The 17,516-nt window shown below is 41.9% G+C and overlaps 1 protein-coding gene across 5 annotated transcripts in view; it reads left to right on the top strand.

Annotated features, from left to right (window-relative positions):
- The window catches only part of LOC132867168 (anion exchange protein 2-like), a 103,585-nt gene that overhangs the window by 31,540 nt on the left and 54,529 nt on the right, over nt 1-17,516 (top strand). For 4 of the 5 annotated variants that reach the window (XM_060899937.1, XM_060899941.1, XM_060899938.1 and 1 more), the window contains 3 exons: nt 7,129-7,282; nt 7,574-7,782; nt 8,621-8,775. In XM_060899937.1, the coding sequence (XP_060755920.1) occupies nt 7,129-7,282; nt 7,574-7,782; nt 8,621-8,775 (518 nt within the window). Of the gene's footprint in view, nt 1-1,674; nt 1,716-7,128; nt 7,283-7,573; nt 7,783-8,620; nt 8,776-17,516 lie in introns of those variants that run through there. The other variant, XM_060899940.1, reaches the window with a different exon arrangement.

Genomic DNA, 17,516 nt, shown 5'->3' on the forward strand with positions numbered 1-17,516 from the left:
AGTCTGGATTGTTTCTATCATATAATTTTGCTGGTGCTCCTAGAAGCGAAATGGTAATACACATGTTAAAATTATAACGACTAAGTGAACCACAACAAGAGAATGCTCATTTTATAGCAAAGTTCTAGCAACACAAAATAAAATTCTTCCATGATATTATCAAGAAAGCTTTTGAATCTCACCTGAGATAAAATGATTACTGCAAATACGAGCTGTTTTGGTTTTAGACTCTGTTAGATCGGCCCTGCCGATGTTGTTCAGCCGTGCTCGTCTCCTCTTCATATTAAGCCTCAGAGTTTCCTCGCCCTCTTTCCGAATCATAGACAGAATTCTAAAAAATTGGAACGTGCCACGGTCACGAGTACTGTTGTGACCACAACCATATACGGTACAGCACAAAGATATGGCATCGCTAAAAGAACGCTTAAAGCAGTGGAAAAACAAAGAGAGTTGCACATGCGTGACTATGTTTTGTATGGAATGTCGCTCGACCCTGCATTTGTATATCCACCAACATGGCTGACATCCGGGTTTCTATTTTGCTTTGATGTCAATTGTAAGTCAAGGATAAAGGAGCAGTTTGGGGGTAAGGGCTGATGGAGAAGAAAGGGGTAAGGGGCTGGGATTAAAGTAGTTATGGGTTAAGGAGAGCAGTTGGGCATTAAGAGCTGATGAAGATATTATGAGTTACAGGTTTAAAGGCTGAAGGGGCAATTGGGGTTAGGAGCTAATGAAAATGAAGACGAAGATTTTCTGTACTTTGTTTCTACTACAGTAGCAAGAAATTATACCTGTGCACCTGTGGTTTCTCAGGTCACGTTGAGACTAAATAACATCCTCCTTGGACCTTATGGTGCAACACAGACAAACAGCAGCACATTCAGACACATCAACAGTATGGATAAATAAGGGGTAATAAATACTTTTTTAATAAAAAGACGCTGTGCTAACAATAAACCCAATAGACAAAGACTATATAAGGTAGGGGTCAGGCACATCAGAGAGACCTTGACACACACTGGGGAGACTTTAATGCTGTCATTCATTCATTCATTCATTCATTGTTTTGTTTCAATACATTTGGTTCACTTTTCTGAATGGAGCATGCAAAATCCTTCCAGAAATGGAAATTTAGTAATTATTTATGACTTGTACATCAACTCACACTCATCATTCACTGCATCTGCAGCTTCATAGAGGTTATCATTTCTGCCAAATAACCGAGGAGTGAAAATTTTTGTGTAGTGTTTTATCAGAATGACTTTCAGCTGTTACATAAGATCAACGCACACACACACACACACACACACACACACACACACACACACACACACACACACACAGTTATGGGGTGAACAAGAGGGTCAATATTTACCTGTAAATAAATGTTAGCGTGTATGTGTGTGCGTGTGTGTGTGCTCATGTGTGTGAAAAGATTACATTGTTCTTGACGATGTAAGCAGCATGTGAGCATATTTGAGTTTGTCATCATGAACACACACACACACATTCATATTTGCTGTAATTGCACATTAGTGAAGGGCAGACATGTTTAGACCAGCAGAGGCACAGAAACACACTGTAGGAGTGAACAGGAAAAATTGACTGTCTTTTTTTTTCTTTTTTAATGAGGAACTGAATTCACTGAATTCACACATCACACATCCACACACACACAAACACACAGAATCGCTGAACAGCTGAGCATGACTGAGGTATGTTGAAATCATCAGTAGCAATTTGAGCACTTCATGACCTCGCTTGGATCTGTTTGAAAAATTACTGAACACTGTGTTTTAGTACATATTTAAAGTTTATTTATTTATTTCATCTGCCCTTAATAGTTGGGCTCCTGCTCGGTCCTGGAGCAGGTAGGGTTTTGAGCAGCTGAACCCTTTCAACCTAAATTATTGCCTTTAGTACCCTTTGAGAATTTAGTCAGGGTAACATTAATTGCAACATTTGTAATCTTTCTATTTTTTAAAGATTTTTTAAAGAACTGCTTAAAGAATCAGAATCATATTGTAACATCTGGTAGCCTGAGGCTTACATGCTTATTAACCACAGCATGCACTGGAGATGGAATGGGCTCTGCAAGGGTGTTTAAAACCTGATGATCCATTGGACTGTTGTTCAAACACATGTTTCAGTGGAAAGGATAAGACTCAGTAAAAATGTAAACTTTGGTTCAAAACAATTAACATAGTTAATAAAATCTCATATCTGCTCAAATTTAATGTGACTTAGAAATAGTGCACAATCCTGGATATGTCCAAGATAACATTATGAACATTTTTCTTTGTTAGAATTTTTTCAAAACATTCTATTTATATAATGTAATGTCATACTTTTGGATTTTTAAAAATGTTTCTACATTACAAAAAAAAAAAATACTATAAAGATCATTTTGTAAGGAAATGAGCTGTAGGTTGTAACGAGTATCTTACAAAACCAGACACAGTTCTTCTGGACATTTTGACTGTCACACTTGCTTCTTATTTTTGCAGCAAAACCCAGTAACCTTCATTATGTTCTTTGTCTAAAAAGTGTCTCTTATGTAATATACTGCTTTCTGTACTGACATACTAACTTTAAAAAAAAAAAAAAAAACTTTTTTAAAAAGACTTTTGCACAATATATACACTACCACTCAAAAGTTTGTATGCCCCTACTCATTCATATGTTTTTCTGTATTTTGACTATTTTATACGCTGTAGAATAATACTGAAGACATCAAAACTATGAAATAACATATGGAGCATATATGGAATTACATGGTAAACGCAAAAGTGTTTAAAATACTAAATATGTTATATATTTTAGATTCTTCAAAGTAGCCACCATTTACCTTGATGATGCTTTGCACACTATTGGCATTATCTTAACCAGCTTCATGAAGTAGTCATTTGGAATGCTTTTCAATTAACAGGTGTGCCTCATCAAAAGTTAATTAGTGGATAAGTTTCTTGCCTTCTTAATGCATTTGAGATCAAGCAGTAAATCAAATCAAATCAAGTTTATTTGTACAGCGCTTTTAACAATAAACATTGTCGCAAAGCAGCTTTACAGAATTTGAACGACTTAAAACATGAGCTAATTTTATCCCTAATCTATAAATAGAGTATATTATACTCTATTTATATATAAATAGAGTATATATTATATAAGTAAATAGTAAATAATAAAAATACAGTAAATAATCCTATTTGACAACTGTAGTAATTCATATTATGTGTGTGTGTGTGTGTGTGTGTGTGTGTGTGTGTGTGTGTGTGTGTACACATATTAGGCATTTCTGTTAGTTTTATCAACCCCCTTCAATGCCACAAACCCCCAGTAAAGGAAATCCGGGTTTAGGAGATAAAGGGGTGTATTGAATTTTCAAGCTAAATGTGGAGTTTAGGTTTAAAGGGTGCAGTAAGGAGGTTAAGAACTGATAGAGAGCATGCTTTATTATTACTACAATATCCTTCATCACATGCATATACATACATGCTATTTTAATTTAATTCATTAATTTTTCCATAAGAATATAAAATTCCTATTTTAATTGAATTAATTTTATATAAGAAGGTAATTGCCACTTTTTACAAGGTATTTGTACTTTTTACGAAGTACAGAGTCTGCATTGTAAAAAGTTAAGAGCAATAAAAACCTCTGTTCTCCAAAAGTACATTTCCCTCATCAAAATGTGCATTTTATATTCTTATATTCATGCTATCACATATATAGTTTAGTAGTTTACTTTAGCCCATAATTTACCCATAATCACTGGTCGCATCTTTCTTCTTCAACTATAGATTAGACCATGTTCTACCTGCAGTCGTTTTAATAAAACCTGACTCAGTTGTGTATGTTTATAGTATAGTAATGAAAATGCAAGCTCCTGTGAAAATAACATTCAAGCCATAGACGGCATCTTTTGTCCATAAAATAATTCACAGCACAATTTAAGTTGGAAGCTTCGTTGTATAGTTAAGTCTTGCAAAATGATACAGTATTTGTGTGTTCTGTTAAGGTTTTTATGAAAATTCCTGTTTATATTAATGAAAGCAACAGCTTGAATTTCAATGGTCATATTTATACATATAAATGCATTATTATTATTATTATTATTATTATTATTATTAAAAAAGAAAACTGTTTGCTGTATTGTAATTCCTTTTTTGTTAATAATAATAATAATAATAATAATAATAATAATAATAATCTCCTGTATATTCCACTTCAGATCTGTGTCACAAAAGCCAAATATCTGTCTCCTGTCATCAATTCTCATATGCATCTCAATTCTCTCTTTAAACAATTCTGAAGTGATCTCTGTAATCAGATTTCTTTATTTTTATACGTCAAACACAGTGTGAAATTGAAATGAAAAATGATCCTAAAGATATTACTGTAAGATATACTGTAAAAAATGTACCTGGTTAATTGCAAATGTCATTGCAAAACATTTGCCTCCCAGTGCTGCTGCTAAACTTAAGCTTTTTCTTGGTGTTGTACAAGCTGCAGCATGGAACATTTTATTTTATGCTTTCAAAGTGAAGAACTGTCACAATGTGAGAAAAAAAATCTCAAATGGATATGCATCAAGATGCATCAAGAATCCTTTAGGGTTCTCCAAAACTCTAATGTTTAGTCTGTTAACTTGTTTCCTCACATTGCTCAACACAGATGTGTAGTACATACAACACAGTATTGCGATGATGCACCTAACCAGTCATGTATATTGCTCAAAAATGAAATAAACAGCTTATGAGCATGAAACTCTATTCCCATTCTGTAAAGTGCTGAAGATAATCTGAAAGTGCCACGAGGTAGCGTTCAGACTCATGCATACTTCATTGGGAAAAATAGAACAGAAGGTGGTTGGCTGCAAATCCTACCAGCCCCAGCCCTACCGTTTTGTTTTCACTGATCAGAGTCAAATAGGGCATGAAACATAAAGAAGGTAATTAGAGACATAAACTCCATTTTCACAAGAATGCAAGCCTAGCAGCCATAAAGACAAATTCAACACTCGTTCTGTGATGAACACTGATGCCATCGCTGCTAACTTAGAAGAGGCATCCTGTATTTTTTTCTCACCTTGGAAGTATATAATTAGAGATTATGTAAGAATTTGATAATGTAAACTGGTAGTAGCCAATATTTACTAGGGTTAGGGGTGAGCAAAATCTCATTTATGACCAAAATATACATATCAAAAATATTAATTTTGGCTAATATAAAAAATGTGATATTTTCATTTAAGGTTTGCAAAGATCAATTATTGAAAGCAGAAAATGTAAGAAAAATGAAAACCATAATAAAATAGATCTTAAAATCAAATTTTAAATAACAGTTGAGTCAGCCAGTGCTATAGAAGTAGTAATGATATTCATGATGCTCTCAGAAAAGCATATTATATTACAAATAGAACTAGAAGGGCACTCGGTAGAGTGCATATCTCCACCAAGCCACATATTATCAATATCAAAATCAAATCACTTGAACCTAGACTAATACTAAAGCTGTACACCAAATTTCATCCAAATCTGTTCACTACTTTTTGAGCTATGTTGGGAAAAGACAAAAAAAAAATCTCCTGGATCCACATACATATCCGGATTTGCATCAAAATCTAATCAATTGTTTCTTAGCCCATGGATCACTTTTCCTCCAAATTTCATCCAAATCTGTTCACTACTTTTTTAATTACGCTGGGGGGGGGGGGGGGGGGAATGGAGGTGAAAACATCACCTCCTCCAACAAAGATGGTGGAGGTAACAAAAAAGTAAGCTGTTATAGGAAAAGCATCAACAACAGGGTAGTGAGATTACTGCTGAGTTACTGTTACCAGCCCAAAATTGATGAGTTTCCTGTAACAGCATGTTGAGTAGTGTTTCATTCTTCTTATATAGCAACAATTTGTTGATTATTAGCATATTTTTTATTTCCAAAGTTTGTATGTATATCTTGAGAAATGAGTACACTGCTGTTATCCTATGCTACATCAGTCTGGTTTACAGAATAGTCTGGGTCATGATGTAGTGTAGGATAACAGCAGTGTACTTATTTCTTAAGACCATTGGTTAAAGAGAAAAATTGCTGAGGCATGGATGATTGCGAATGATAGCAACGCACTAACCAACAGAAACTGTGGCAGGAAGATACTTGAAAGTTATCTGACTTTAATTAAAAATATATACTTTATATTTTTTAGCATGTATACTTTATGTAAGGTTTTTAGTTTATCTCGTAGCATTTATTTATTTATGTCTTTTTAAAAATATTTCAATTCAGTGTTTCTTGTAAATTATTCCTTTTTACAAGCATGCGACCCATTATTGCGCGTGCGCGATCGTTTCTTTGTTGTTGTTATTTTTGGCTAAATTAGTTTGTTGACATTTGTAAATACATATTCCGTTCTGTCCATGATGATGGACCATAGGTCCGAAAGCTCGGAATAAAACTTCATAAATTTATGTGACAGACAAGTTTTTTTATTGATTTAAAATTAGTTATTATTTTATTAAAGGACGACATATTGTACTTTTTTATCCATTTATAGTGGCATTTAATGTCAGCAAGTTAGTCCCTCTAATCACTTACTGTATGTTATAGCAGAAACACACACACACACACACACACACACACACACACACACACACACACACACACACACACACACACACACACACATATCTGCCTTCACATTAATTTGCTATGAGAAAAAGAAACCTTTCCTAGAAACCTCAAAGCATAAAGCCCTCTGTGATAAAGGAACAGCTTTACCTCTGACTGTTACAAACTGCTGACGTTGAAGACTCCTTTAAAAAATAAACATCTCTTCGTAGAAAATAATGAGTGCACATTTTAAATGGCACATCCACCATAGAAGCCCCTGTGAATTAGCTGCTAATATAGTAATGATAATGTGTTCCAAGGAATTAACTAATATAAATATATACATGTGGCTTGCCTTGTTTTTGTTAAAGCTTTGTTCTCATATTGCACAGTAATAGCTTGTGTAACAACTTAGAGACCAAGATATACCACTTTATTTAGGACTTTATCTAGCATCCCTGAGTTGTCAAGTACATAAAATCAGAATGTTTGCCATTTCTGGTGTGTCTTTCCCTGCAGCCCGTGTTGCCTACAATCTCAACATCTCCAATACCAGAAGAGGAGGATGAAGATCTGAACAAAGCTTTTGGTGTTCAGAGATTTCAGCAGATTCTTAGTCCAACTTCACGTGAGCCTAACGAACACCGGCAATACAATGAGGAGGACTTCCAGTGTGAGTACACCAACATTGCATAGTAACAGAAATACCCACTACAATCATGTGCCAGCCCACGTGCAACAATACAACATTATTGATTCAGTATACATTCAGTACACTACAGACTGTATCAGGAGTCAGACATCCAAAAAATACAGAATGTAACTATTCAAATGAGGGGATATTATTCACAAAAACATTTCTATGAAGCTACCAGCAACATAGCAGGTCTCCATTGTGTGTGTGTGTGTGTGTGTGTGTGTGTGTGTGTGTGTGTGTGTGTGTGTGTGTGTGTGTGTGATTCAGATCATCGTCACTCGTCACATCACACCCGTCACCCTCTATCCAAACATGCTGACAGCCGGAGAAAGAGGACTGGGAAAAAGAAAAGGAGTAAAGAGCAACACCTGAGTGATGACTTCAGTGTGCAGGTTGGAGAGGGAGAGGGAGAAGGAGAGGAAGAGGAAGAAAAACACACTGACAAACCTGAGAATGGGAGTCAGGATGGTGTGCAGGTACATACCACATGCAAAGTGCATGCATGTGTGGGCGTGTGTCATAGTCATGAGTCGAACTGACTGTTCTGGTGTTATAATATTGATTATTCTATCCACATTCACTGGATATGAGCAATTGTGCGCTCTGATTGGCTACTCTACTACGAGGCTATCAGCTCATATACCATGAGTAGAGCAAAACAAAATGGCGGCGCGGGTTGCTGAACCAACCGAGGATGAAAAAAATCCCAAAAACCTCTACTTAAAACCAAAACGACAAAAAATACAAAAAAAGCAACATAATATGGAATAAAAAGTATCTGATGGTAAGATTGTATGTTTTTTTTTTTCATTTTTCAAGAATTATTATTATAGCATTTTTCACAAATTTTACCGGTTTGTTTACATTCTAAGTGGAAATGATTTTGTCAGATGTTTCTTTGTATGAAGTTTTTATTTAGCAAAATTGCAAAAAATAAAAATGCTCTGTTTCTCAAAATCCAGTGAATCTCAATCTCGTTGTACATGGCTTATAGCCTTGTCGCAAAACCTATCAGCTTATGTACGATTCAATTTCATGAAATAACTGTGACATATGTGTCATGTGCTCAGTATTTAAATAATGCTTCAATTTAATTTTCTTTGCAGGAGATATTGTATAATTACAATGCGAATGATGTGCTATTTCACAATCTTATTTCACAAAAAGGCCCAGAGCATTATGGGTTTTGTGTACCTGCTTAGCTACATTGTTAAGACACTACCCTATACACTCTTAATAAAAACCTTAGAAACTTTAGTGAGTTATAGCCACAGTTCCAATCTTTTTTCATCATCCATTTTGTCTCCTGCTCAGTTCTTCCTGTATGATGATGAAGTCTTCCCTGGTGATGGAGAAATCGCAGCTGAGAACAAACGCCCTTCTACAGAAACACACAATGACAGCACCACTGCAGATGGGGAGCTCACACACTCTGAGGCTGAAACACATAATGAAAATACTCAGACTGAGTGAGTGAGATTCAAACACACACTTTTGTTGCACATAATCACAAACTCAAATGCAAATGAGTCCCGATAAGAAACTGTCATTCACTTCACGCATAGTGCATAGTGTCAAAGTACCCTTGTCTCAGCCCCCTTTTCCATTTCCATTTCTTCTTATTTTGTGTGATTTTGTGAATATGTGATCACATGTAGGTGCATTTCATCATGTGATGCCATGAAAAGTAAAAATTTTGTCATAGAATATGTGACCACATGAGAAAACCATGCCATACATGGGAATAATTAGCATCTGAAGAAAAAAACAAATCATGGAAATATAATGTGAAAATCTTCAATTTTTATCCCCCACCGAAAGGCCCGAAGGATGATTATGTCGTGGCAATGTACATCCGTCCACCAGTCTGTCCGTCTGCCCATCCATCCTGGGAAGGGTACTCACATTCTGAAATCAACTCCTCTCACAATTTTTGGAGGAATTTCACGAAACTTGACAGGATTCTTTGTTATATGTCAGTAATACGCATGTTGCAATTTCATTCAATTCAGTCGCATTTTACCAGAGTTATGGCCCTTGATTACCAAACTTGTACTTTGACAATTTCATGAGGGTGTATTAAGCACTTATAGCATAGACATAGTTGCCAGCAGGGGATATTGTGCTCGCTTGTTTTAGTTTTCTAGAAAGTTCCAGTTCTCTATTCATACCCACCTACTATTTTCTACTCCTCTCGGTATAGATCCTTACTTCTTCTTTGACTTTCTTATCTCCAGCTTCCTGACAGCATCGTTTCAGTTTTTTACCTCCATCAGCTGTGTTGGAGGAGGTTATGTTTTCACCTCTATTTGTTTGTTTGTCTCTTCCCAATGTAACTCAAAAAGTAGTGAACAAATTTTGATGAAATTTGGAGGAAAGGTGGGCCAGGGGCCAAGGAACAATTGATTAGATTTTGATGCAAATCCAGAAATGTATGTGGATCCAGGATTTTTTTGTCTGTTCCCAATGTAACTCAAAAAGCAGTGAATGGATTTGGATGAAATTTGGTGGACAGTTTTAGTATTATTCTACATTCAAGTGATTTGATTTTGATGTTGATAATATGTGGCTTGGCAGAGGTATGCACTCTACCAACTGCCCTTCTAGTTTCCTATATTGTTACTTCCAGAATGATTGATATATCTAGCTTCCTAATTCCTTGATCCAGTTGCATACTTATTTTTTCCCCAAACTTCCAGTTACACACACACACACACACACACACACACACACACACACACACACACACGTATATTAACTACTTCCCTACATTGTGTGTGTGTGTGTGTGTATCAGCAGGAATCTTGTTACTCATTACACTCTGTCTCTTTACTGAACCGTTGCCATAGCAACTGCTCATTGTTCCCCCCTCCTTTCCCTCCTTATGCACCTCTTTACTTTCTTGGATTGTATGATGTGTGTAGGATGCATTTGTGAACTCTACAATGTGTGTAGTTTTTTCCCTTGATGGTTGAATCTGTGTTTTTATAAAGTGATGGTAAGTGTTTCTCTGATTTTTGACTGGACTGTATTGTGTTGAAGAACAGTGTGTCTTTATTGCCTTTATTGTGTTCATTCTCTCTATTAGTTGCTGAGCTGATTATACTGTATATATGTATTCAGGTTAGAATTTATGATGTATTTGCAAAAGATACAGAAGTATTGTTAATAACCTGTTCATTTAATTGCAATTTGGGAACTCAGGGATCAGAAGTGTTTCCACTTGTAAATGCTCTGACTTGTAACTCAACTTGTAGGCATGCGCATGATTTATTTTGCAACTGTCTTGTTGCCAGGGCAGCTTTATATTAGTCTAGATGTAGGATCGAAAGACAAACCTGTCCTTTTATAGTTGGACACTGGATCATTTTAAAAAGCGTATTAAAATGCCTCAGCATAGATGAGATGTATAGTCGTGTGACAGACAGAGATGACCGGAGAAGCAGTGTAGTTGAGAGATTTGACCCACAAGCTCCCAACTAGGAAGGAAGAATTATAAAATGGATCGATTTGGTTCGAAATTCTAATCAAAGCCATTGTAAAATCCTCAATATACCCACACCTCTGACACAATTATTGAATTCTGTATTAATGTGCCTGGTTTTAAATCAATAAAATGTTACACTACAGCCACTGGTCTGTCCATATAGTACCTGTCTGTTATGTAGCTTGGCAACCAAAGCTTACTGTTAACAGACTACATTGCATGGTCGAAGAATTGTTTATTATTCAAATTAGAATTAGAATGCCTTTATTGTGGGCGGCACGGTGGTGTAGTGGTTAGCGTTGTTGCCTCACAGCAAGAAGGTCCAGGTTCGAGCCCCGTGGTCGACGAGGGCCTCTCTATGCGGAGTTTGCATGTTCTCCTTGTGTCCGCGTGGGTTTCCTCCGGGTGCTCCGGTTTCCCCCACAGTCCAAAGACATGCAGGTTAGGTTAACTGGTGACTCTAAATTGACCGTAGGTGTGAATGTGAGTGTGAATGGTTGTCTGTGTCTATGTGTCAGCCCTGTGATGACCTGGCGACTTGTCCAGGGTGTACCCCGCCTTTCGCCCGTAGTCAGCTGGGATAGGCTCCAGCTTGCCTGCAACCCTGTAGAACAGGATAAAGCGGCTCGAGATAATGAGATGAGATGAGATGCTTTTATTGTCATTGTACACAGTACAACGAAGTTGAAGTGTTTAATCTGATAACGATTAAAAAAAACAGTTATAAATGAGACATAGACATAAAATTCATGAGACATAAACATAAAACCAATAATAAGTTAAAAGTTATTGCAGTTTTGTTATTGCACTAAATGTATGAGGTTGTAAGTCAAGTGTTTGCAGCATTCGCAGTTCTGATGGCCCAGGGAAAGAAACTGTTTTTGAATCTGTTTGTTTTACTTTTCAAGCTTCTGTAGTGCCTCCCTGAGGGCAGCAGAGCAAACAGTTTGTGACCAGGGTGAGAATTGTCCTTGATGATGTTACTGGCTTTGCTAAGGCACCATGAGTTGGAGATGGTTTCCAGAGAAGGCAGGGGACAGCCAATAATTTTCTCTTCTGTTCTGATGACCTTCTGGAGGGCTCTTCTGTCTGCTGCTGAGCAGCCAGTGTACCACACTGTGATGCAGTATGCCAGCACAGTCTCTACAGTGGAGCAGTAGATTGTCACAAGCAGATTCTCATTTAGTTTGGCTGTCTGTAGCAGCCTTAGGAAGTGCAGCTGCTGCCTGAGTGTTTACTGACCAGGAAAGGCCCTTTGAGAATGTCGTTGTAGTAATCCCTGATGTGAGTGGAGCACAGAAGCACGGCAGGTGAGAGTTGGCATTCACACAGACACTTTATTTTACTTTTTATCATCAGCTTTTCAGCTTCTCTCACTCACACCATCAGACACGCAACGCACATGTGTTCTGCCCGGGGCGCTCTTCTCTACTGTCCCCCTCCTTTTATATTCCATCCCTGCACCAAACAAACACACACACACACACACACACACACACACACACACATACATTAATTGACACCAGGTGTAATGACTTAGCCACTTACCTTCCCTGACCCCGCCCTCCATTCACAGACTGCTGCTTGGCCACGCCCCCACTGCCACATAACCCCACCACCCGACTCAGGCCGGGGAGCCATCCGGCCTGAAGCTGACTCCCCCCCTGATGGGACAGGAAGTCCACCACCACCATCTGTGCCCCCGGCCTGTGGATCACCTCGAACTTAAATGGCTGGAGAGCGAGATACCAACGGGTGATCCACGCATTGGCATCCTTCATGTGGTGGAGCCACTGGAGAGGCGCGTGGTCCAAACAGAGAGTGAAAGGGCGCCCCAGCAGGTAGTATCGGAGGGCAAGGACCGCCCACTTGATGGCAAGACACTCCTTTTCAATTGTGCTGTACTTGCTTTCGCGCATCGATAGCTTTCGGCTGATGTACAGCACAGGGCGTTCCTCGCCCTCCACCTCCTGGGACAAAATGGCCCCCAGCCCCCTGTCCGATGCATCAGTCTGCAAAATAAAGGGGAGAGAGAAGTCAGGGGAGTGTAAAAGTGGCCCCCCACACAGTGCAGCTTTTACCTCAGAGAAGGCCTGTTGGCACTGCTCTGTCCACTGGACCGGATCTGGAGCCCCCTTTTTAGTGAGGTCGGTTAGCGGGCTGGTGACGTCCGAATAGTTAGGTAGAAACCTATAATAATAGCCAGCCAGCCCCAAGAACTGCCTCACCTCCTTTTTGGTCTTGGGCCTCGGGCAGGCCGCAATCGCTGCAGTCTTGTTAATTTGGGGAGGCACCTGCCCATGACCCAAGTGGAACCCCAGATACCGTACTTCCACCCGCCCAATTGCACACTTTTTCGGGTTAGCTGTGAGGCCCGCCCGCCTCAGCGACTTTAGAACGGCCCTCAGGTCTTCCAAGTGCCACGGCCAATCATGACTGTAGATTATTATGTCATCTAGATAGGCGGCTGCGTAGGCAGCATGAGGGCAGAGGACCCTGTCCATAAGCTGCTGGAATGTAGCGGGCGCCCCAAACAACCCAAAAGGGAGCGTGACAAATTGGTGTAAACCAAACGGTGTGGATAAGGCCATTTTCTCTCGGGATAGAGTCATCAAGGGGATCTGCCAATATCCCTTTGTTAGATCCAGTGTCGAATAAAAGCGAGCAGCACCTAACCGATCAAGCAACTCATCAATGCGAGGCGTTGGGTACGCGTCAAATTTAGACACCGCGTTGACCTTTCTATAGTCCACACAGAACCAGACCGACCCATCGGTCTTGGGAACCAGGACCACTGGGCTGCTCCAGTCGCTGTGGGACTCCTCGATTATGCCCATTTCGAGCATGGCCTTGAGTTTGTCCCGAACCACCTCTTTCTTGTGTTCGGGCAAGCGGTAAGGGCGGCTACACACTACCACCCCCGGGGGCATTTCGATGTGGTGTTCTCTGAGGTGGGTATGACCAGGAAGGGGCGAGAACATGTCGGAAAATTCCTTCTGCACCTTGGCTACCTCCGTGAGTTGGGTCAGCGAGAGGTGGTCTCCACAAGGGACCAGAGTGGTCTGAGATGTTATCTTTTTTACCTCCAGCCCCAGCTCCGCCTTCTCTGGGACTACCAATGCCAATGCCATGGGAACCCCCTCATTCCAGCATTTTAAAAGGTTGCGGTGGTAGACTTGCAGTGCCCCACCCCTATCCGTTCACTTCACCTCATAGTTGACGTCCCCGACTCGCCGTGTGACCTCGAAGGGCCCTTGCACTTGGTGACTATTTTAGAACTCGACATGGGCAATAATACGAGTACTTTTGTCTCCCGGCGTGAACTCTCTAAGGCGCGTGCCCCTCTCATACAGCCGGCTTTGATGTTCTTGTGCCTGCCGCAAATTATCCTGGGTTAGGTGCATGAGGGTGTGGAGTTTTGCGCGCAGGTCAAGAACATACTGGATTTCATTTTTACTTGGTGAAGGTCCATCCTCCCAATTTTCCCGCAGCACATCCAGAATGCCACGTGGCTTATGCCCATATAATAATTCAAAAGGAGAAAACCCTGTGGAGGCTTGCAGGACCTCTCATACTGTGAATAACAGGGGTTCAAGCCACTTATCCCAATTACGTGCATCTTCACTAACGAATTTCCGGATTATGTTTTTGAGTGTTTGGTTGAATCGCTCTACTAATCCATCCGTTTGTGGGTGATAGACACTGGTGCGGATAGACTTAATCCCCAGTAACCCATACAGCTTGCGCAGTGTGCGTGACATAAACGAGGTGCCTTGGTCTGTCAGGATTTCTTTTGGAATCCCGACCCGGGAGATAAAGCGGAAGAGCGCTTCCGCAATACTGTGTGCTGAAATATTGCGGAGAGGCACTGCTTCCGGATATCGCGTTGCATAGTCCACTAGAACTAAATTAAAGCGATATCCCCGTGCTGACCGATCTAATAGCCCGACGAGATCCATCCCAATTTGCTCAAACGGGGTCTCAATTAGAGAAAGAGGGCACAACGGTGCTTTTGGAGTGGCCGCAGGATTTACCAATTGGCATTCATGGCACGCCACACACCACTGACGGACATCCCCGTGAATCCCTGGCCAATAGAACCGGGCCATTATTCGGGCTAGTGTTTTGTCTTGCCCCAAGTGTCCAGCCATGGGATTAAAGTGAGCCGCATGGAATACGAGTTCTCTACGGCTCTTTGGGATTAACAACTGGGTTATTCGTTCCTTAGTTTGAGTGTCCTGCGTCACTCGGTACAATCTGTCTTTAATAATGGCAAAATAGGGGAAGGTCAGTGCCACGCTTGGCTGAAGAGTTTGACCATTGATTACTCTCACTTGGTCAAATGCATGCCGCAGAGTCTCATTTCGCGACTGCTCTCACGGGAAATCCCCAAGGGAATCCCCGAGAGAGGGAGGAGGAGCGGGCTGCTACTCACTCTGATGCGGTGTTGACGTAGATGGCTCTGTGGCAGCTTCTCCAGCCAATGCCACACCAGGATCTTCCCATGACCTACTAGGGCAGGACCCACTATGTGTTAAATACTCCATTAGTTCTTTAAATCCCGGCCAATCAGTACCCAAAATCAACGAGTGGGTAAGACGAGGACTAACCACCGCCTTTATTCTATGCGTTTGGCCCCGGAATAGAATATGGACAGACACTAGCAGGTAATGGTGAACATCCCCGTGCACACACAACACCTTCACCGCTTGTGCTCCCCCCAATGCCTCACCTTGCACCAGGCGTTGGTGAATTGAGGTCTGATTACAACCGGAATCCACCAAAGCGTGACATGCATCCCCTCGAATACTCACCTGTATGCGATACATTCCAGCCCGATCGGGGGCGGTTTCTGGTGCGTCAGGGATCCGGATGACAGCACCCTCTGTTGCGGAGCTCTGACTCTGGAGATGCTCCGATTCCCCGCCGCGCCAGCACACCGGCCCAGGCTTTCCCTCTGCACTGGTGTTATGGGTGTTACTCACCTGAAGGGGAGACAACACAGACACAGAAGAGGGAGATGGGAGGACACCACGTGTGCGATGGGCCAGCTGGGGAGGAGCCAGCCGCCGCCTTCGTGGCAGGGGAACGGGGTGGAGAGGGGGACAAGAGACAAGAGAGAGAGAGGGAAAAGAGAAGCAAGGGGAGACACCTTGTCTGCCTGCCGTCGGAGCCGCCTCCAGATGGTCCTCCGCCAGCTTGATGGCTTGTTCCAGCTACGCTGGGCGGTGACACTGGACCCATTCCACCATTCCTTCCGGAAGTTGAGAGATAAACTGCTCCAGTGCCACCAGATCGATGATCCCATCGGCGTCGTGGTCTTCCGCCCTCAGCCACTGCCGGCAGGCGTCCCGGAGTTGCTGGCCGAATACAAATGGCTGGCCGACCTCCTCCAGTGCCAGCGTCCGGAAGCGCTGACGATGTTGTTCCAGGGAGCGGCAGAGCCGTTGCAGAATGGCTTTCTTTAGGTCAGCAAAGACCAGCTGGCTATCAGCAGGGAGCTGCTGTGCTGCGAGCTGTTCCTTGCCAGTCAGGAGTGGGAGGAGACGCGCCACGCACTGCTCCTGCGGCCACCCCCATGCCTTGGCTGCTTGCTCAAAGAGAGCAAGGAATGCTTCCGGATCGTCCTGCGGTCCCATCTTCATGAGGGTGGCGGCAGCAGTGGCCAATGGCCCTGCTGACGTGAGCAGGTGCCGGAACGTCTGACGATCTTCCTGCTGGGCCAGCATCAAGGCTTCGAAACGCTGCTGCTGCTCCTTCCGGAGGGTGATCAGTGCTTGATGCTGGTTCTGCTGGGTGGTAGTGAGGGCAAGGATGAGCTCTTCGAACGGGGAGGACTCCATGGGGTGGTTCCCTTCTGCGCTCCCAGGTTTTGGCAGCACTGTAGTAACCCTGATGTGGGTGGAGCACAGAAGCGCGGCAGGTGAGAGTTGGCGTTCACACAGACACTTTATTTTACTTTTTATCATCAGCTTTTCAGCTTCTCTCACTCACACTGTCACACATGCAACACACACGTGTTCTGGCCGGGGCGCTCTTCTCTGCTCTCCCCCTCCTTTTATACTCCATCCCTGCACCAAACACACACACACACACACACACACACACACACACACACACACACACACATTAATTGACACCAGGTGTAATGACTTAGCCACTTACCTTCCCTGACCCCGCCCTCCACTCACAGACTGCTGTTTGGCCACGCCCCCGCTGCCACAGTTGTCCTCAGGAACTTGAAGGTTGAGACCCTTTCCACTTCTACCCTATTTATGAGGAGTGGAGCAGGTTCATCTCTATGTCTCCTGAAGTCGATAACCATCTCCTTGGTTTTGCTGGTGTTCAGTGCCAGGTTGTTGTTTGCACACCATATGGAGAGGTCCTGGACCTCATTCCTATATGCTGACTCATCACCTCCTGTAATGAGACTGACCACTGTGGTGTCATCCGCAAATTTGATGATGGTGTTTGAGGCATAGATGAGAGAGCAGTCATAGGTGTACAAAGCGTAGAGGAGTGGGCTCAGAATGCAGCCTTGTGGGGAGCCAGTGCTGAGTGTCATGGTGGAGGAGCTGTGGTAGCCGATTTTAACAGTCTGAGGGCAGTTGGTGAGAAAGTGTTTTATCCATGCACAGGTGGATGGGGAAAATCCAGATTGTACAACTTTTCCGCTAATCTGCCAGGGATGACTGTGTTGAAAGCTGAACTGTAATCAGTAAA

Source organism: Neoarius graeffei, chromosome 19 (assembly GCF_027579695.1).
Source record: "Neoarius graeffei isolate fNeoGra1 chromosome 19, fNeoGra1.pri, whole genome shotgun sequence".
NCBI lineage: Eukaryota > Metazoa > Chordata > Actinopteri > Siluriformes > Ariidae > Neoarius > Neoarius graeffei.